This window comes from Ursus arctos, unplaced genomic scaffold (genome assembly GCF_023065955.2).
Source record: "Ursus arctos isolate Adak ecotype North America unplaced genomic scaffold, UrsArc2.0 scaffold_14, whole genome shotgun sequence".
NCBI classification, from domain to species: Eukaryota; Metazoa; Chordata; class Mammalia; order Carnivora; family Ursidae; genus Ursus; species Ursus arctos.
Genome location: NW_026622808.1, coordinates 23,918,095 through 23,940,980, shown reverse-complemented (window position 1 = coordinate 23,940,980; position 22,886 = coordinate 23,918,095). Strand labels below are relative to the sequence as shown.

General features: G+C 39.9%; 1 protein-coding gene across 1 annotated transcript; it reads left to right on the top strand.

Moving 5' to 3' along the window:
* The first annotated feature begins 18,462 nt into the window (after nt 1-18,462).
* On the top strand, nt 18,463-19,257 carry LOC113248941 (olfactory receptor 7A10-like). The gene has a single exon (XM_026490528.3). The coding sequence runs from the start codon at nt 18,463-18,465 to the stop codon at nt 19,255-19,257; it is 795 nt and encodes a 264-aa protein (XP_026346313.3).
* The last annotated feature ends 3,629 nt before the right edge of the window (nt 19,258-22,886 follow it).

The following is a 22,886-nucleotide window of genomic DNA, read 5'->3' as shown; positions in this document are numbered from 1 at the left end:
TCTCTATTCACAGAATACCTTGGAACAAAATTAATAAGATGCAAAGAACACCACGTGAAGGAAGGACTCCCTGTGTCTTGAAGTCCCATCAGCGGCAGGAAAGCCCCCTCAGTCCTCAACATTCTCTGCCACCACCTCTCATCTCTCCCTCTTGCTCATTCCCTTACCGCACTGACTGCATGTTGAGATCTGCAGATCTGCAGTAAGTGCCTTCTGCAGGGCCTTTGCTCTGCTTTCCCTGCAGGGCACACACCTCCCCCAGATATCTTCCTGCCTCCTGCTCAGTCTTTCTGGAACCTCTGTTAAAATGGCACCTTCTTTGCAGGTCTTCCTGAACTCCTATTAAAACTTAGCATCCTCCACATACACTCTTTTTTATACCAACTTTCTTTTTTTCCTTCACAGCACCTGTCACCATCTCATATGGGATGTGATTCTTTATTTTTTTATATATTCGTTTTTTGAATGTTTTTTATTACATTATGTTAGTCACCATACAGTACATCCCTGGTTTCTGATGCAAGGTTCGATGATTCATTAGTTGCGTATAACACCCAGTGCACCATGCAATATTTTATACATTCTTTCTCCATCATTGGATTGTTTGGAGTTTTCATTTTTCTCCAAGTTTTTATTTATTCCAATTATTTAACAAACAGTGCCATATTGGTTTCTGGTGTAGAATTTAGTGATTCAACACTTCCATACATCACTCTGTGCTCATCACCAAAAGCACCCTCCTTCATCCACATCACCTCTATCACCCATTCCCCCACCCACCTTCCTCCAGCAACCCCCAGTTTTTTCTCTATAGTTAAGGGTCTGTTACTTGTTTGACTCTATTTTTTTACCCACTATGTTTGCTTGCTTTGTTTCCCTAAATTCCACACATGAGTGAAATCATATGGTGTTTGTCTTTCTCTGACTGACTTGTTTCGCTTAGCGTAATATACTGTAGCTTCATCCATTGTAAATGGCAAGATTTCATTCCTTTTGATGGCTGAGTTATATACAGAGAGAGAGAGAGAGAGAGAGAGAGAGAGAGATATCTCACATCTTCTTTATCCACTCAGCAGTCAGTGGACATTTGAGCTCTCTCCATAGTTTGGCTATTGTTGATAATGCTGCTATAATCATCAGGGTGCATGTACTCTTTCAAATTAGTTTTTTTGTGTCCTTTGGGGAAATACATAGTAGTGCAACCTACAGAATGGGGACGATATTTGCAAATGACATATTTCTGAAGTGTTAGTATACAATATCTATAAATAACTTAACAAATTCAACACCCCCAACAAACAAATAATTCAGTTAAGAAGTGAACAGAAGACATGAGTAGACAATTTTCCAAAAAAGACATACAGATGGCTAATAGACCTATGAAAAGACGCTCAACATCACTCATCATCAGGGAAAATACAAAATAAAGCTACAATGAGATATCACGTCACACCCGTTGGAATGGCTAAAATGAACAACACATGAAACAGCAGGTGTTGGTGAGGATGCAGAGAAAGGGGGACCCTCTTTCATTGTTGGTGGAATTGCAAACTGTTGCAGCCACTCTGGAAAACAGTATGGAGTTTCATCAAAAAGTTAAAAATAGAATTACCCTATGATCCAGCAATTGCACTCTTAGGTATTTACCCAAAGGATGTATGGACTGTTCTTTCTCAACACCCTCTGCTCTTTGTCTAGACGGTGTCAGTGCTCAACATATATTCTTCAAATGCAGGAAAGCATTTCTCATTAAAACTGTAATATCTGCCCTCTTAGGGCAAAGGCTGAATGGACAGGAATTCCTAATTGGAGATGTCAGGTAACATCCTTTAAATGGGATCAGATCTATACAAAAAATATAGATTTCTTACTGATTGAAAAATAGAAATTGTAGCATGTTACTTTGTTAATAATGCCCTTTTGCTACAAGTCAAAACTACCAGGGATCACCTCATACCTGTCAGAGTGGCTAATACAACAATAAAAAAATATCAGTTGTTGGTGAGTATGTGGAGAAGAGGAACACTCTTGACCTGTTGGTGGGAATGCAACCTGATGCAGCCATTCTGGAAAACTGTATGGAGGTTCCTCAAAAAGTTAAATAGAACTGCCCTTTGATCCTGCAGTTTCAATGCTAGGTGTTTACACAAAGACTACAAAAATATGAATTTAAAGGGATACATGCTCCCCAATATTTATAGCAGCATTATCTACAATAGCCAAACTATGGGAACAGCCCAAGTGTCCTTCAACTGATAATGGATAAGGAGTATGTGGTATATTTTTTTTTATATATAATGGAATAAGAGTCAGGCATAAACCATGATTCTTGCCATTTACATGACATAGATGGAGGTAAAGAGTATTATGTTAAGTGAAATAAGTCACTCAGGATGGGACTGGAAGAGATTATACTAAGTGAAATAAGTCAAGCAGAGAAAGAAAATTATCATATGGTTTCACTCATTTATGGAACATAAGAAATAGGAAGATCGGTAGGAGGAGGAAGAGAAGAATGAAGGGGGGGGTTAACAGAAGGAGGGAATGAACCATGAGAGACTGTGGACTCTGGGAAACAAACTGAGGGGTTCAGAGGGGAAGGGGGTGGGGAATTGGGATTGCCAGTGATGGGTATTAAGAAAGGCACATATTGCATGGTGCACTGGGTGTTATACACAAATAATGAATCATGGAACATTGCATCAAAAACTGGGGATGTACTGTATGGTGACTAATATAATAAAATAAAAATTATTAAAAAAAGAAAAAGATTAATAGCATATGATTTAACTCATATGTGGAATTTAAGAAACAAAAGAGATGCGCAAAGGGGGGAAAAAGAGAGAGAGCAAGCAAAGAAACAGACTCTTAACTACAGAGAACACACTGCTGTTTACTAGAGGAGATGGTGAGGGATCAGGAAATGGTTGATGGGAATTGAGGAGAGCACCTGTGCTGAGCACCAGGTGTTGACTGGATGTACTGAACACTATATTGCACACCTGAACATAATATTACACGTCATGTTAACTAATTGAAATTTAAATAGAAACCTAAATAATGAAAAAAAAGGGTAATAAATAAATAAATGAAGCCCATTTGTTGAAAATTATTGTGTTATTTTTTTTTTCTTCTCTGGTAGTCACATCCACCAGATGGAACCAGGTAATGATACACAGATTTCAGAGTTTGTTCTTCTGGGATTATCAGAGGACCCAGAACTGCAGCCCCTCATATTTGGGCTTTTCCTCTCCATGTACCTGAGCACTGTGTTCGGAAACCTGCTCCTCATCCTGGCCGTCAGCTCTGACTCCCACCTCCACACCCCCATGTACTTCTTCCTGGCCAACCTGTCCTCTGTAGACATCTGTTTTATCTCCACCACCGTCCCCAAGATGCTGTGGAACATCCAGGTTCAGGGCAAAACCATAACATATGCAGGCTGCATCAGCCAGATTTTTTTTTTCAGTGTGTTTGGATTAATGGAGAATTTACTCCTGACGGTGATGTCTTATGACCGCTTGGTGGCCATCTGTTACCCCCTGCACTACACAGTCATCATGAACCGCCAGCTGTGTGGACTGCTGGTTCTGGTGTCCTGGATCATCAGTGTTCTGAATTCCTTGTTACAGAGCTTAATGCTGTTGTGGCTGTCCTTCTGCACAGGCATGGAAATCCCCCACTTCTTCTGTGAAATCAATCAGGTAGTTGGGCATGCTTGTTCTGACAGCTTTCTTAATGACATGGTGATGTATTTCGGAATTCTGGTGCTGGCCTGTCCTAACGTGGCTGGGATTCTTTACTCTTACGCCAAGATTGTTTCATCCATTTGTAGAATTTCATCAGCTCAGGGAAAATATAAAGCATTTTCCACCTGTGCATCTCACCTCTCAGTTGTCTCCTTATTTTATTGCACAGTCCTGGGAGTGTACCTGAGCTCTGCTGCTACCCAGAGCTCCCACGCAAGTGCAGTGGCCTCGGTGATGTACACGGTGGTCACGCCCATGCTGAACCCCTTCATCTACAGCCTGAGGAACAGAGACATAAAGAGGGCTTTGAAAAGAATTATTGAAGCTCCAATGATGTATGTGCCAATTGTCCTGAGGCTGAAGAAGTGCCCATGATTGCAGGGCTCACAGCTTCAGAGTGAGGAACTGCCATTCTCCCATCAGGCTGTGGAAGTAGAATATACTCATTGTACTTATTTCTTGGATTTCCATTTGTTTTAATTCAACTTCTCCATACATTTAAGTAAGTCACTTTATTAAGCTTCTGCTCTGATATACAGACAGTTTCACCTTTATCTCTTTTCATAAAATTCCAATATTTTCCCCAACCTTGGTCACAAATGGCTAGAAATTTCTGTATCTTACATAGGGCAAGTTGGATTTCTTTTTTTTTTATTTTAATGTTTTTTTATTATATTATGTTAGTCACCATACAGTACATCCCTGGTTTCTGATGTAAAGTTCGATGATTCATTAGTTGTGTATAACATCCAGTGCACCATGAAATACGTGCCCTCCTTACTACCCATCACCAGTCTATCCCATTCCCCACCCCCTCCCCTCTGAAGCCCTCAGTTTAGTAAGAAGTTGTGGTAAGAAGTTGTGGTCCATATATACGATGGAATATTACTCAGCTATCAGAAAGAACGAGTTCTCAACATTTGCTGCAACATGTACGGCACTGGAGGAGATAATGCTAAGTGAAATAAGTCAAGCAGAGAAAGACAATTATCATATGATTTCTCTCATCTATGGAACATAAGAACTAGGAAGATCGATAGGGGAAGAAAGGGATAAAGAAACGAGGGGGTAATCAGAAGTGTGAATGAAGCATGAGAGACTATGGACTATGAGAAAGAAACTGAGGGCAAGTTGGAATTCTTGAAAATAATTTCATTTCAAATGATTTATATTATGACAAGGACATTTCCCCTTGATTTCCCAAAGTGTAATCATTAGTTATATTTTTTGTTTAGAAGAATCTACAGTTGTCCACTAAGCCCTTCACATAACATGTTTGTAGATGAAAATAAAAAAAAAAAAACATTTTTTCCTTGAGTCTGTCAGCCTTTTTCATATCTGCCCTCATTACCCTTCCTGAGAATGTGGACTCTAACACTGTTCTGGTTAAGTCTCAGGCTCCTGACAGGGATGCTCAGGCTAGGAAAGCCTGGGCCCCCTGTTCCCTGTGCTTGTGGACATTCCCACAGATGCTTCCCTGACCAGAGCCTCTGCTGTGGCTGCAGCAGCCCTTGGGTTCTTACTGTGACTGCAAGACAGGCCTCAGCAGCACCCATCAGAGAACTCTAACAAAACCAGGTTTATTCCTCACAGGTCCTGGAGGGCACAGGGGATACCAAAGACCATTCAGGGAGGTCTCAGAAGGGAGACAGATGTTGAGAGGGGGAGAGAGACGTTGAGAGGGAGAGAGAGAATGGTGCGGAGGGATCTGTCTTTATTGGGGAACATGGCCACAGTGGTTAAGGATTTGTGGGTTTCACATTTTGTAGGACAATTACATATGAGTAGAATTTGGGTGCTGAAGGGGAAAGCAGGGCCACTGACATGTCTGTATGGAGGTGACCCAGGGCTTTCTGAAGAAGTACTTCATGGCTGGTAATAGTGTCCCACACCTGACAATGTGTTTGTTCAACATGGCTGTCTATGAAATGGATGCCTCAGAAATCCAAAGATTAAAGTCAGGCACTTACTCTATAACTATTCTTCTGTGTTTCCTGATTGGTCCCCATGAGTTTATTCTGTGATTCAGCTCAGTGTCCAAAAAGACTATGGTAACCACCAACAAACACTGATGAGCAAACACATTTCTCCCAGTGGAGTCTACAGAAAGGCAAATTTGAATAAACAGATGGACCTGATATATTCTTAGTGTCAGGATGACCATAAATATAATGAAGCAAAATTTCAAAACTTTCATTTTGCTACTAAACAAAATATTCTTTTTTTTTTCATTTTTTTTCTTCTTTCTCATCAAAGTTCATGCTTTGCATCTATTTATTGAAGCATGGAATTTGGTGTCCACAACTGAGGGAGTTTATTTATTTATTGAGTTGAAGGGTTGGTTATTGTCTTGTATGTTTCATCACTGAATTATCTTCCTGTTTCTACTTGAAAACTTCCAAAGTCACCTGCTAATATGACTCTATTATTCCACAAATTATCTCCCTTTTCCTAATATTTGTCACAAATGCTAAGGGATGACGAATGAACAATATCAGTATCATCCAACTTGTGACTCCTTCCTGCTCAGAAATCTCTTCCACCTGCGTGATCAGAAGATACTTCACAGGAGAGCTGGATGTCCTGCTGGTCTTGTGGTTCAGAGTCACCAGTTCTTCTGCACAAACATGCACATCCTTCAATCTCTTCCCGTGACTCAGAAGGGAGCCCACATACAGTCACTTGTTTGTAAAGTCAATGGAAAGAAACTTGAGTAACAGAACGATCACGACTGCTGTCCTCATTTGTCAGATCATGTGCCACAAATAAAACGCAGCCCTTGTTTTAACTGCCTCAGATCTGTTCACTTGGATTACTGTGTCAGTCACCTATGGTGCATAACAAGCTGTCCTTGTCAAATGGGACACCCCTATCACGTGGGTGGCCAAGTGCGAAGGTCAAGAGAGAATTCTTGAGACATTTTACGGTGCAAAAAGGTGCTTTTACTTTAGCACACGGAGAGCACCTGTGGGCAGAGAGAGGTGCACCAGGATTGTGAACCGTGACTGATTCTGTACTTTGGAGTTTGTGGAGGGAGGGGCTGGAGATAATGTAAATTTCTAGGTAATTTCTGTATGTGATGTTTAAAGTACCTTAGAGGTTGGACTTTTGTCTAGACAACGTTGCTTTTAGTCTCTGATAAAACATCAACATTAAGGCAGCCATGAGTTCCTGGAGGAGCGTCACACTCTGCGTGTCTCAGGGATTTATCAGCGGCTGCAAGTTGTAAGGATATTGATTTTTATTTACATTTCTCTTCCTTTTGTTGTCCTTATGAATAATTCCTTTACAATGAAATGACATTGTATTCTGGGAAGCATTTCTGATCTCTGCAGCGTTCCTCATAGGTCTGGAGTCAGGAGTGAATCTCTAGATGTATTTCGAAGGCCCATCTATGGTGTTATATGGGGCTGTAGTGCTCTTCTGCCTCAGCTAATTCATGCTCTTATTACTACATTTCCATATGTAAGTTATTCTATTTATGAATTAAATGAACTTATGTGAATTTTTTCAATGTCATCCCAGTGTTCCTACATCCATGTAACACTTACTTTCCTTCCCTGTTAGAAGAGCTCTCTCCCAAACCATTAATGGAGAGTCAGCTACCTGTGCTCTAGCTCCTTCCCTTAGCCATGCACCATAGATATTTTCCCACCTAATTAAATCATTGGAGTATAATGACACACAATAAACTGCAATTTTAATGGGTACAATTTGATGACTTAAAGGAGCTACACAGAAATGAAGAGCACATGGTGCAAGTTTCTGTTTATGTCTAATTTAAGGCAGTTACATGAGCTTTATCTGCTTTGTTAGGTAATTGTTAAAAAGTTCTGATCGCTGGATCTCTTTCCTTATTTCTGAAAGCAGTGTGGAATTCTATAAATAACTTCATATGAATGTTGTAAGAAAATAATGAAATGCGTGGAAATTAATTTTTACTCCAAAGAAAATATTCCAGTGTAGTGGTTGTGAAAAGAATGAATAGTTGAAACAACATGAAATAAAAAGATGCAGAAATATACACACAAAATTGTAAATTACAATGGGTAACCTTAATTTTGATCATAAGTATCTTTCCCATGTCACTACTTTAAAGGCCTCAGTGTCAGACCACACATGCCACGAGGAATTCACTATACCAGCTGATGGGGCAGAATATCTCCAAATTGATTCAATTCTCTTTTTCTATTTATTTGGATTCCTTAAATGCAAAATGCCCTTTTCTAAGGGAAACTGATAAGAGAGTTGAGAAGCTTAAACTCTGTTGCTTCAAATAATTTTATGACTCTGTTCATATGAGATTCCTCCTGCAGCAGTAAAATATCCCCACACTAGTTGCTTAAAACAAACACATATGTGCTCTTATAGTTCTGGAGTCAGAAGCTTGGAAGGAGTCTCATCAGACTAATAGCAAGATGTCTGCAGGGTTGAGCTCCTTCTAGAAGCTCAAGGGAGAATCTGTTTTCTTTCCAATGCCAGTCTCTCTTGCTGGCCACCTGATTCCTAGGCTCCTGGCTCCTCCTCCACCTTCAGAGCCAGCAGGGTAGCATTTTCAAAGTCTCTCTGACACCAATTCTTTTGTCTCCCTTGTCGACATTTGGAGGACTGTGTGATTACCTTCGTCCCACCCAGACAATGATAGCTAAGCTTTGTATATTAATGGCTGCTGATTAGCAACCCTGTACAATCTGCTACCTTAACCCTTCTTTGCAAAACAGATAACACATTAAAGGCCCTGGGGATTAGGACGTGGACATATTTGGGAGGGCCTTCTTCTGCCTACTACAAAGCCTTCATCATAAGTGCATTATTCTGTTCAGTTATGAAAACAAGAAACACAGAGTTTACACAGCTTAAAGAATGAGTAAATATACTATTTTTTCAAAATTTTGTGCAATGACAATATTTGGTGACAAATACCTAAAACTCCCTATACCTATCTCTAATGCAGGATCACAGCTTTGTTAATCAAAGAACGGTCCACACACCAGTGTTAAAGGATTTCTATTCCCTTAGTTCCCCACAGTTCTTGCTCACACCACTTTGAAGAATGAAAAGTTAGACCAGACGAAGAGTGGTAGGGAGCAAAACAAAGTTTATTGAGCAACAGTATAAAGGTCCCAGAGAGAGAGGGGGTCCAAGAGTCTGGGCCACAGAGTTTCTAAGTTTAGGGGTTTTTATGAGCTCTTTTTCAGAACTATCTTATGTAATCAGGGTGTGGTGAGTCATGCCAATCAGGCCTTGGTCATGTGTCTGTTTACCTATTAGATTATTGTCTCTATGATAATGGTCTTTTGATCCTCAAACCAGGCGAAGACCCCGTCAAAAAGGAGAATTACAGACCGATATTCTTGATGAATATGGACACCACAATTCTCAACAAGATCCTAGCTAATAGGATCCAACAGTACATTAAAAGTATTATCCATAAAGACCAAGTGGGATTCATCCCTGGGATGAAAGGGTGGTTCAACATTCTCAAATTGATCAGTGTGATAGATCGTATCAACAAAAAAAAAGACTCAGGAACCATATGATCCTCTCAATTGTTGCAGAAAAAAGCATTTGACAAAATATAGCATCCTTTCCTAATTAAAACCCTTCCGAGTGTAGGGATAGAGGGTATATTCCTCTATTTCATAAACACCATCTATGAAAGGCTATGGTGAATATCATTCTGAATGGGGAAAAACTGAAAGCCTTTCCCTTAAGATCAGGAACATGACAAGGATGCCCACTCTCACCAATATTATTCAACATAGTACTAGAAGTCCTTGAAAAAGCAATCAGACAACAAAAAGGGATAAAATGTATCCAAATCAGCAAAGAAGAAGTCAAACTGTCTCTCGTCACAGATGACATGATACTCTGTATGGAAAACCCAAAAGAATCCACCCCCAAACTACTAGAAGTTATAGAGCAATTCAGTAATGTGAAAGGATACAAAATCAATGCTCAGAAATCAGTTGCATTTCTACATACGAACAATGAGACTGAAGAAAGAGAAATTAGGGAAGCCATTCCATTTACAATAGTACCAAAAATCATACATTATCTTGGAATTAACTTAACCAGAGACGTAAAGGATCTATATTCTAGAAACTACAAATCACTCTTGAAAGACATTGAAGAAGACACAAAAAGATGGAAAAATATTCCATGCTCATGGATCAGAAGAATAAACATAGTTAAAATGTCTATGCTACCCAGAGCAATATACACTTTCAATGCCATCCCAATCAAAATATCAATGACATTTTTCAAAGAGCTGGAACAAACAGCCCTTAAAATTGTGTGGAACCAGAAGAGGCCCCAAATCGCCAAGGAAGTGTTGAAAAGGAAAAACAAAGCTGGGGGCATCATGTTGCCGGATTTCAAGCCATACTACAAAGCTGTGATTACAAAGACAGCATGGTAATATCACAAAAACAGACAAGTAGACCAATGGAACAGAATAGAGAACCCAGAAATGGACCCTCGGCTCTTTGGGCAACTAATCTTTGATAAAGCAGGAAAAAACATCCGGTGGAAAAAAGACAGTCTCTTCAATAAGTGGTGCTGGGAAAATTGGACAGCTACATGCAAAAGAATGAAACTTGACCACCATCTCACACCATACACAAAGATAAACTCCAAATGGATGAAAGATCTCGATGTGAGACAGGAATCCATCAAAATCCTAGAGGAGAACATAGGCAGCAACCACTACGACATCGGCCAAAGCATCCTATTTTATGACACATCTCCAAAGGCAAGAGAAACAAAAGATAAAATGAACTTGTGAACATAGATTTTATAAACACCTATAGAGTTATGGAGAAAACTCTTCTTCCAAAATTATAAACACAGAAGAATCCTAGTGGAGAAGCCCTAAAGCTAACTACATGTGATTCTAAAATAGTTAGACAGCCTGTGCCCCACAGACCAGGACCTGTAGCATCAACATCACCTGGGAGCTTATTAGAAATGCAGAATCCCTGGGCACTGGACATGTGATGAATCAGAATTTGCATTTTAACTCCAAATGTTGGTGATTTGTATACACAACAAAGATAGGCAAATGCTGGTCTAGGATCAAATTTCTCACCTTCTGACTGTTGACACTTGGGGCTGGATGAATATCTGTGTTGGGTGTTGTCTCAGGGATTATAAATGTTTAGCTGCATTCCTTCCAACATAGCCCAAATATCCCCAAAGGCAATATCATGCCTGGTTGAGAACCACTGTGACAGAGTTGGAGAACTGGAATCATAGTGACCGAATTTCAGTCAAGGCTTCAACCATGGAGCACTACATCAAAAGCTAATGTTGGACTGTATGGTGACTAACATATCATAATAAAAAAATTAAATAAAAAAAACCTCAAAAAAGACTTCAACCAGTAATACAGTTATAACTGTGATTTTATGATTTATACTAAAAAATATAGATTTGTTCTTCATCACCATTTCTGGCAGAGTTTCTCAAACTTTGAATTTCCTAAGTGATGAGAGCCATAAAGATGTCTTTTGTTAAGTTAATGAGGTGACTGGGAAAGCACCTAAGGAAAGAGGCTGCTTGCCAGGGTACAAACCATGTGGTTAGAGGACTAGAATGTTAGGACCCACCCCCTGACCTCTTGGGTTGGGAGAGAGCTAGAGATGGTGTCTAATCACCAATGGACAATGATTTAATCAATCATATCAATATCATGAAGCTTCCATAAAACCCAAAACGATGGTTCAGAGAGCTTCCAGGTTGGTGAACATATGGAGACTGGTAGAGTGGCACACCTGGAGAAGGTATGGAAACTCCGCAGCCTTTCCCCATACCTTGTCCTGTGCATCTCTTTCATCTGGCATCATCCCTCCCCTGAGGCAGCACAGCTCAAGAGGGAAATCCTCAAGAGGCTGGCATAAACTTGAACACCTGCAAGCTCACCTACTGAGTCCATCATGTGACCAGCTAAGATCAGACCTGAGATGAGCATGAGGATTCCTGGTAGAGAAGGTCTAGAAACAACTCTCCCTGACTCAAACACTGAACCACAGCCTTAGTACTCAAAGATTGGTCCACAGACCAGGACTGGTGGCATCAGTAACAATGGGGAAGCAGTTATAATTATAGGATCTCTGAGCCTCTTCCACATCCTGCCAAACCAGATCTGAATTTGAACAGGATCCTCAAGTGATTCATATACACGTTAATGTTAGAGAAGTTCTGGTCTAGAATACTGTTCTCAACTTTTCCACTGTTGACATCTGTGCTAGATAATTCTTTGTAGTGGGGGCCATCCTGTGCATTGTGGGATATGGGGCAGCATTCCTGGGCTCAAGCCAATAGGTGCCAGTAGTATGTTCCTACTTATGACAACAAGAGATTTCTCCATATCTTGTCAAGTGCTGTCTGGAGGCAAAATTGCCCCTAGTTGAGAACCAGTGATCTAGAGCATGAGAACTGGACATATCTTGGTTGAGTTCCAGTCAAAGATCATCCTTCTCTCAGCTCATAACTAAGATAGCTCATTTCACACTTCTGAGCCGCACTTGTGCAAGTGTAGATTAAGGTTCATTATAGTACAGACCTTACAGAGTGGACTTTCGTAAATATGAAATAAAACAATCCACATAGGATTCTCAGCTCAGGGTATGGTGCATAAAACGATCTAAATATGTCATAATTAACACACTTTTTAAAATGGAGCACTAAATGACAGCTCTTAATTTGTATCATCAGCATGATGAACCTGGTTGAATAGTCGAAAGCATCATGAAGGCAAGAGCACAGCACCAAAATGTTTATAGCAAATTAATGTCTCCCTCTCGTTGAAGAGGGGAGTAGCATTTTTCTAGAGATATCAGGAGATCTTCTCTGCCATAACACAATACTTTGGAGGTCCATGAGTCCTGGTTAAGCAGATTCCTCAGTCTTAGATTTGAAGAAAACGCGATCTCCAAATGAGGATAAAATGGAAATAGTTAGAGCTCTGGAAGTCAGGCAAGAACATGGAGAAGTAAGAAAAACATCATTTGCCTGACTTCTAATCTTGTCTCCTGGGACGAGAATTGGCTGGCAAACATTTCCTTTCTGCCCAGACCAGTGGCCCACAGAGAAATAATATCCTTAGAGATGGGATAACAAAGGAAACAGTACTTAAAGAGCAGACACAGGGAGCTGTAAATATCTTCTCCACTGCAGTCCCTTACCATGGTGCATCCTCGGGTAGGAAAGGGCATGGTTGTTGCTTTTGGGTTCCTAAGCCTGGCTGGGGAACCCATGCATCACTGCTTCCTGCTCTCCTTTCTGTAAGCGGACTTGAGTTTCCATCATTAAACATCCAGGGAGGAATTTGGACCCCTACACGGAGACTTTCATCTTATAGTCCCCACCCAGGTGAGTCTGAGAGCTCAACAGGAATTTCAGGAATGGATCAGAGAGAGTGGAACCTGAGAACTTTTACCTGAGGTCATCTGAGAGCCTAACCAGCTTATCCAGAGCCAAGAGACGGCATGTTTGTTTGCTGGGTTGACTACTAAGGTTAAAAATAATGCATTTTAATATATTTTAAAAAGAAGCGTTCATTGGATTTAGCAATACAGGGATCACAATACGTGATGGGAATCAAAGTCCAGTTGGATGGGACAGAGGAAGGAGTGAGGGACATAAAGTGGTTCCAGTGAAATTAGAACACATGAAGCAGTTTGCACCTAAGGGGAGTGGAAAACAGAGTGTAAGGCTTGGAAGTGTGAGCATTGGAGTGAGAGTAAATTAAAAAATGTTCAGATGGATGCATTTAGCTTGTTCTGTGTTTATTGGAGGGTAATACTACCTGTGACTGCAGTTTTTGAGACATATGTTTCACAGTGTTATGTCTCCCATTGGTATTCACTAGGGGAAAAATGTACTTAATATGCATAAAGGGATATGCCAAGGAGCATAACTTTGCAACTATTTTATTATCAAGGATGTTGAATATATTTTTTAACTTTGTTGGCCATTTACTTCAGATATACAAATTGTTTTTGCAAATGTGTCACTCTTATGTACTGAGATCTGTGTGGTTTCATTGTGTTTTGATTGTGTTCTTATAAGAAAGGAATGACAATTTTTTCACCAGGTTTGCTGTTTGCCACTTAATCCTTGTGTTGTATATAGATGTATGTATAAGATCAAGTGAGAGCCTGTGTATTTTGCGTGGTCAAATCTAACAGTTGGTCACATTGTGTTTCCTTCATTGCTTTTAAAAGTTGAAATTTTTCTCCATCCTTAGTAGTAAGAAATGCTTTTTACACATATTTCCATCTTATTGCACATCTAATTGTCCTTATTTCTACCATTTTATATTCTGGAATTAGATCTTTCTTTTTTTAATTTTTAATAGCAATCACCTCCTGTTGTTATGTGAAACATGTTCCTTCCTGTTCAGCTAAAGAGCCCCTGCATCTTTTTCATAAGTGTGATTGAGTCCATTTATGGTCACATATGGTCAAATTATAACTTGAGCTACTGCGTCCTGCACTCTGTATTGAAAACTATACTTTCCTATTCGTTTATTTCCAAGCTTTGAGCCATTTCATCCTGAATTAGAGACCTATGTTAATGTGATTTTTACTATTGTATATCTTTTCTGTATGATGTTAGTATTAGATTATACACCATATTCAACATGATCTTAATTTCCCCACCATTCTCTCTAATTAATGAATTCTCATTTTCTTAAAACATGTTTCTCTACAAATGCACACCTTTGTGAACACAAAGACAGGAACAAACCAGATGAGGCCCCTGCCTCTTTGGATCATATGTTATAAGAGAACAGGGAACTAAGTGATCATATGACATGGGGTCTTCAAGGATAAATCATATACAAAAAGAGGAGAGATTGTAATGGAACATGCCAGATTTTACAGAGTATGTACTGGGAAGATTTCTGCATGGCAGACAAGGAACAGAGAAGCAGGATTGGTATGTACCCAATGGATTTTGTTCAAACAAAGACCAAACCCCAAAGGCCAACATAACAAAGGAATGAATGCCACCAAGGAATGCAAGAGAAGATCCAGCTTCATCCACTCTCCGGACATATAAAAACAAGTGTGGTCAAATAAACAGGGGATAGGGACAGAAATGACACGTAGTTCAGAGGCCTGAGGTGGACTCCATGATGAGGCCAGTGGAGCAGTCAGCAGGGTCTCCCTGGACTCTGATGTAACATCAGCACCCACACTGACTGCCTTTTCCCTCTGCAACCTGGTCTTCTGATGGACTCTTCATTCATACTGTTTTTCCCATATTAGCAGGCACTTGTCATTTATTAGAACCATTCTTTTCCTTTACTGCAGTGGATTCCAGTTTTTTATTTTACACATTAAGCATCCATTTACCTTATTATCAAGCATGTATGCACAGGCAAACACACAAATCCGCATGTATGTACACACACACACACACACACACACACACAACAAGACAAAACAAAGAGATAACCATTCATGTACTAACAGTAAGGAACTATGCTCAACCTTATTACATATATGTTCTCAATCTGTCGACCATCCTAGGAGGAAGGATACTACTACCCCCAATATTCTGGTGAGAATATTAACATTTTAAAATGAATTGGTTGTCTTCCCAAATTCAAACAGCTAATATGTGGTAAATACGTGACTCAAAACTCATTCACTGATTCCAAATTTTTACACTTAATATCATTTAGAAAAGTTCTTTATAATTTCATCTTTAAAAAAAAATTCATTATGTTATGTTAGTCACCATACAGTACATCATTAGTTTTGGCAAAGTGTTCCATGATTCTTTGTTTATGTATAACACCCAGTTCTCCATGCAATATGTGCCCTCCTTAATACCCATCACCTGGTTATCCCATCCCTCCACCCCCTTCCCCTCTGAAACCCTCAGTTTGTTTCCCGGGGTTCATAGTATCTCATGGTTCATCTCCCCCTTTGGTTCCCCCTCTTCATTTTTCCCTTCATTCTCCTAATGTCTTCTCCTAATGCTATTCCTTATGTTCTATGTATAAGTGAAACCAAATGATGATTTTTTTTTCTCTGCTTGATTTATTTCACTTAGCATAATCTCCTCCAGTTCCATCCATGTTGATGTAAATGGTGGGTATTCATCCTTTCTTATGGCTGAGTAATATTCACCATTGAATATATGGACCACATCTTCTTTCTCCATTCATCTGTTGAAGGGCATCTCAGCTCCTTCCACAGTTTGACTATTGTGGACATTGCTGCTATGAACATTGGGGTGTATGTGGCCCTTCTTTTTACTACATCTGTATCTTTGGAATAAATACCCAGTAGTGCAGTTGCTGGGTCTAGAAGATATATTTGAGCAAATTGTAGCTGAAAAATTCCCTAATCTGGGGAAGGAAACAAGCATTCATGTCCAAGAGGCAGAGAGGACCCCTCCCAAGATCAATGAGAACAGACCGACACCACAAGATATAATACTACAATTCACAAATCTTAGATCCAAGGAAACAAGCTCGAAAGCAGTGAGGGGGAAGAGACTTCTTACGTGCAGAGGGAGGAGCATCAGAATAACATCAGACGTGTCCACAGAGACCTGGCAAGCCAGAAAGGGCTGGCAAGACATATTCATGGTACTAAATGAGAAGCACACGCAGTAAAGGATACTTTATCTAGCAAAGGTGTCATTCAGACTAGATGGAGAGACAAGGAGCTTACAAGACTGGCAGAAACTGAAAGAATAGATAACCACCAAGCTGGCCCTGCATGAAATATTAAGGGGAGGGTTCTATCAAAGGAGAAAGAATCCAAGAGTGATATAGACCAGAAATTTACAGAGACAATCTATAGAAACAAGGACTTCACAGGCAACATTATGGCCATAAAATCATATCTTTCAATAATCACTCTCAAAGTGAATGGCCTAAATGCTCACAAGGTTGCAGATTGGATAAAAAGACATGACCCATCCATATGCTGTCTACAAGAGACTCATTTTGAACCTAAAGATACATCCAGACTGAAAGTGAGGGTATAGAGTACCATTTTTCATGGCAATGGACCTCAAAAGAAAGCTGGGGTAGCCATTCTCATATCAGACAAATTAGATTTTAAGCTAAAGACTGTAGTTAGAGCAATATCATTCTTAAAGAGTCTATCCAACAAGAGGATCTAACAATTATACATATCTATGTCCCCAACATAGGAGCAGCCAACTACATAAGCCAACTCTCAACCAAAATAAAGAGACATATTGATAATAATATGTTAATAGTAGGAGACCTCAACACTCCACTCTCAGCAATAGAGAGATCATCTAAACAGAAAATCAACAAAGAAACAAGAGCTTTGAATGACACACTGGACCAGCTGGACCTCATAGATATATACAGAACATTCCACCCTAAAACAACAGAATACTCATTCTTCTTGAATGTACAATTTCATTTTGATAAATCCCCACTATTTTTGTACATTGCATATTTCCTTTTGTCCGTTATGGAATTGTTCCTTTTACTCATATTTCTAGTAGGTGTTCATACATTAAGGTGTCTTGACACCATAAATATATCACTCTTCGCTTTTGAAGTATTGGTTTATACTGCTTTATTAATTATTCTGAGCATCACAGAGATATACCTAGGGTTGGAATGCAGCCAGAACCAGAGAAGCTTTCTCATCATCAGGATCTCTCAGGGACCCCCTGGGCTTGTTAGACCTTTCTCCCCCATCTTCCTTTCCTCTGTCACCTTTTAGTTTTTTATACTTCTATAAATACAGGCCAAAATAGTCATATTAAAATAGAACACGGAGTTCCAGGTTCATGGCAGTCTTATCACCTGGATTTTGTGTACTTTTCTATATTTGTTAGGGTAATGATAATTTGATATTGAGAGATTAACCAAAATCATTTCTTTCCTAAATATTGTAGCTGGAGTTAAGAAGAGCTTGGCAGTCGCATGGCCCCAGGAGTCTGTAGTGTTCCAATATTGGACTCTTAAAATAGAGACACCAGGATGCTAACCAATACTTGGAAATAAAGAATGGAATCATTTTGTTGACAGGATTCCTTAGACACAAATTAATGAAGTGCAAAGAACACCATGTGAATGAAGGACTCCCTGTATCTTGAAGTCTCAGCTGCAGCAGGGAGGCCACCTTGTTCCTCAACCTTCCCAGACACCACCTCTCATCACTCTCCCTCTTGCTGGTCTCCTGACTGCACTGGCCCCATTTTTCATTCTGGATTTCCATTAAACACAAGTGCCTTCCTCAGGGACTTTGCTCTGGCTCTTTTTCCTGCAGGGTACACATGTCCACACACACAAAAAAAAAAATGTGTGTCTCTTGCAGATTTCCCTGAAGTCTCTCTTCAAATGTCGCCTTGTGTTTAGGTCTTCCTGAACTCCTGGTAAAGATAACACCCCTTTCACTTTCTCTTATGCCTGCATTGCTTTTCCACATGTCATTGTAATTATACCTTTTCTGCCATGTGACTAATGCCCGTTTCTGTTAAAAATTAATCATTTTTTCTAATTTCTAGTCATCACCACCACCCCATGGGAGCAGGCAATGAGACCAACATTTCAGGATTTCTTCTTCTGAGATTATCAAATGATGAAGAACTGCAGCTCCTCATATTTGCAGTTTTCCTCTCCATGTACCTGATCACTGTGTTTGGAAATCTGCTCATCATCCTGGCCGTCAGCTCTGACTCCCACCTCCACATCCCCATGTACTTCTTCCTGGCCCACCTGTCCTTTGTTGACATCTGTTTCATCTCCACCACCGTCCCCAAGATGTTGATGAATATACAGACACACAGCAAAGTTATAACCTATACAGGATGCATCAGCCAGATCTGTTTTTCAATACTCTTTGCAGGCTGGGATGACTTTCTCCTGGCCTTGATGGCCTATGACCGGTTCATGGCCATATGTCACCCCCTGCAATACAGGGTCATCATGAACCCCCGGTTCTGTGGACTGCTGGTTCTGGTGTCCTGGATCATGAGTGTCCTGAATTCCTTATTACAAAGCTTAATGGTATTGCGGTTGACCTTCTGTACAGACATGGAAATCCCCCACTTTTTCTGCGAACTCAATCAAATAATCCAACTTGCCTGTTCTGATACCTTTGTTAATGACACAGTGCTATATATTTCAACTGTGTTGCTGGCTGGTGGCCCTCTTGCTGGGATCCTTTGTTCATACTCTAAGATTATATCCTCCATATGTAAAATCTCATCAGCTCAGGGCAAGTATAAAGCATTTTCCACCTGTGCATCTCACCTCTCAGTTGTCTCCTTATTTTATTGTACAGTCCTTGGAGTGTACCTTATCTCTGCTGCTACCCAGAGATCCCACGCAAGTGCAGTGGCCTCAGTGATGTACACAGTGGTCACGCCCATGCTGAACCCCTTCATCTACAGCCTGAGGAACAGAGACATAAAGGGGGCTCTAACAAGATTTTTTAAGAGAGCAACTATAAAAGGGACAATTGTCCTGGTAGTGAAAAAGTGCCCTTGACTGCAGGATTCAAAGACATGATTTTTGATCATTGTGAAGTAGGATTTTCTTCTCTGTATTTCCAGAAATCTCCATTTATTAGAATTCAACGTCTCTATACAGTTTTCCAAAAATCCATTTATTAAGCTTTCTGCTCTGTCTGATATACATAGTTTTTCTCTGTATCCATTTTCATACATTCCCACAGTTCTTTCCAAACATGGATCAGAAATATTTTTACAGGACCACTGTGATTTTTTAAAAATTATTCCTTTTCAAATGACATATATCATGCCAAGCAAAATTTCCCTAGACTTCCTGAAAGAATAATCATGAGTTGTATTATTCATACGAATAAAACTACACTTAGCATTTAAGGTCATTTATATAATTTCATAATAGAGCAAAACATGAAATTGCTGTTTTCAATTTGGGTCTATGGTCATTCTTTTTTACTCCTTAAAACATTTGCTGGATAACATAGACTTTATCATCGTTCCCTTTAAGCCTAGCCTATGGATAGTGATGCCGTAGGCTGAGTGCCTCTGACAGTCACCTGGGCCCAAGATACTTGTGAATCAAACCTTAGCCAATGTTATGGATGAACTCTCCCTTCTGATTATTATTATTATTGCTGTTGATAATGAGTTAAAATATAATCAACATCGTGTTGCATTAATTTCATGTGTATAATGCGATGACTCAGTAGTTGTTTATATTGCAGAGTGATCAGAACAAGTTCAGTTATCATCCATCTCAATATATACTTACAAACTTTCTCTCATGATGACAGTTGTTAAGATCCCCTTTTCTAGCTACTTTCAAGTCTATAATGCAGTTTTGTTAGCAGGAGTCACTATGCTGGACATGACACCCCCTGACTTACTCATTTTATAACTGGAAATTTGTACCTTTTCACACTTCCATCAATTTCACCCACTCCCCATGCCCTAGTTCAGACCACTGCCAATCTGTTCTGCATATCCACAAGCTTGGTTTGGTTTTGTTCTTGTTTTCAAGATTCCACACATAAATGGGATCATATGGTATTTATCTTCCTCTCTGACTTATTTCTTTATTTGTTTTTGTTTTGTTTTGTAGAGATGAGGCCTTTACTTTTTGAAGAGTATTTTATTTTATTTTTATTTATGTTTTATTATGTTCAATTAGCCAACTTACAGAACATCATTAGTTTTTGATGTAGTGTTCAATGATTCATTAGTTGCATATCACACCCAGTTCTCATCACTTCATGTGCCCTCCTTAATACCCATCACCTGACTACCCTGTCCCCCAACACCCTCCTTCTGTAACCCTCAGTTTGTTTCACAGAGTCCAGAGTCTCTCATGGTTTGTCTCTCTCTCTCTCTCTCTGATTTCTTCCCATTCAGTTTTCCCTTCCTTCCCCTGTGGTCTTCCACACTATTCCTTATGTTCCACATGTGAGTGAAACCATATGATAATTGTCTTTCTCTGCTTGACTTATTTCACTTAGCATAATCCCCTCCAGTTTCATCCATGTCGATTCAGAAGTTAGGTATGCATCCGTTCTGATGGCTGAGTAGTATTCTATTGTATATATGAACCACATCTTCTCTATCCATTCATCTGTTGAAGGACATCTTGGAAACACTTTGGCTAATGCGGACATTGCTGCTGTGAACATTGGGGTGCATGTGACCCTTCATTTCACTACATCTGTATCTTTGCGGTAAATATCCAGTAGTGCAATTGCTAGGTCATAGGGTAGCTCTATTTTTCACTTTTTGAGGAACATCCATACTGTTTTCCAGAGTGGCTGTACCAGCTTGCATTCCCACCAACAGTGTAAGGGGGTTCCCCTTTCTCCACAATCTCGCCAACATTTGTTGTCTCCTGTCTTGTTAATTTTTGCCATTCTAACTGGTGTAAGATGGTATCTCACTGTGGTTCTGATTTGTGTTTATCTGACTATTTTCCTGAGCATAATGCCCTCAAGGTCCATCCCTGTTGTCACAATTGCCAACATTTCACTCATCTTTATGGCTAAATAACATTCTATTCTATTCTAATAGAACATTCTATTCTATTCTAATAGAAAATTCTTTTTTATTCTCCTCTCTCTCTCTCTAGAGAGAGAGAGAGAGAGAGAGGCACACAATTTCTTTTTTATTAGTTTAATTCCAGTATAGTTAACATACAGTTAACTATATGATTGAGATAAACTTGAATAACAGAATGATCATGAATGTTGCTGCATAGCAAGTCATCCTGAAAGCAAATGGTTTGTTATAGTGTCTTTAGTACCAAGTGAAATTGTATGGTGATGAGTTGTTATAATCTGTTGATTTCCTCAAGAGTCTTGAGTCAGCCGTGTGTCAGCTGGGTGAGCTCTGCTGATCTCTCCAGGGCATTCTAATATAATTGGGGCTTGGCTAGTGCTAGCTAACCAGGGTGGCCTTGGCTTGGACAACTGGGCTCTGCTCCACATGTCCTCACTTCTGGCAGCACACCCAGGTTAATTCACTTTTTGGAGGCAGAATTCCAAGAGAGAGCAGCAGAAAGGCACCAAGGCTCTTAGGTCCACTGTCATTCCCATCATATCCTTCTGGCCACAGCACATGAAATATCCTAATCCAGCCCAGATCAAAGGTAGAGGAAGAATATCCACCACCTGATGGAAGGTGCTACACTCATTGTCAAAGACATGGCTACAGAGAAAGATGGGGATGTGGGGCCAACTCTGCAAACAGTCTACCACTGGCATAATTTCAATTCAAAAAGTTTCATTTCCACTTTCATTTTCGGCACTGGAATGATCTCAGAGAAGACAGTGAGACTGAATTGTGTCTACTGGACAGTTATGGAAATTTACTCCAGGTCAGGCTTTCCTCCAAATATAAATATTTCCTCTCTGCCCCTCTCCTCTACATCACCATTTGTATTCTAAGAAGAGTTTAGACATCAACAAGATAAAAACGTTTCTGCAGATCAAAGGAAACAGTCAACAGAACTAAGAGGCAACCCACAGAATGGGAGAAGATATTTGCAAATGACATATCAGGTAAAGGGTTGGTATACAAGATCTCTAAAGAACTTATCAAACTCAACACCCAAAAACCAAATAATCCAATCAGGAAATGGGCGGAAGATGTGAACAGACATTTCTCCAAAGAAGACATAGAAATGGCCAATAGATACAGGAAAAAACTGTTCCACATCACTAGCCATCAGTGAAATACGAATCAAAACCACAATTAGATAACACTTTACACGAGTTAGAATGGCTAAAATTAACAAGACAGGAAACAACAAATGTTGACAAGGTTGTGGAGAAAGGGGAGCCCTCTTACACTGTTGGTGGGAATGAAGGCTGGTAAAGCCACTCTGGAAAACAGTATGTAAGTTCCTCAAGAAGTTAAAAATAAAGCTACCCTATGCCCCAGCAATTGCACTACTGGGTATTTACCCCAAAGATACAGATGTAGTGAAAAGAAGGGGCATATGCACCCCAATGTTCATAGCAGAAATGTCCGCAATAGCCAATCTGTGGAAGGAGCCAACATGTCCTTTATTAGATGAATGGATAAAGAAGATGCGGTTCATACATACAATGGAACATTACTCAGCCCTCAGAAAGGATGATTACTCACCATTTGCATCATCATGGA

Coding starts and splice junctions, on each gene's coding strand:
- LOC113248941 (XM_026490528.3), top strand. CDS start 18,463: ATGTACTTCTTCCTGGCCCACCTGTCCTTTGTTGACATCTGTTTCATC.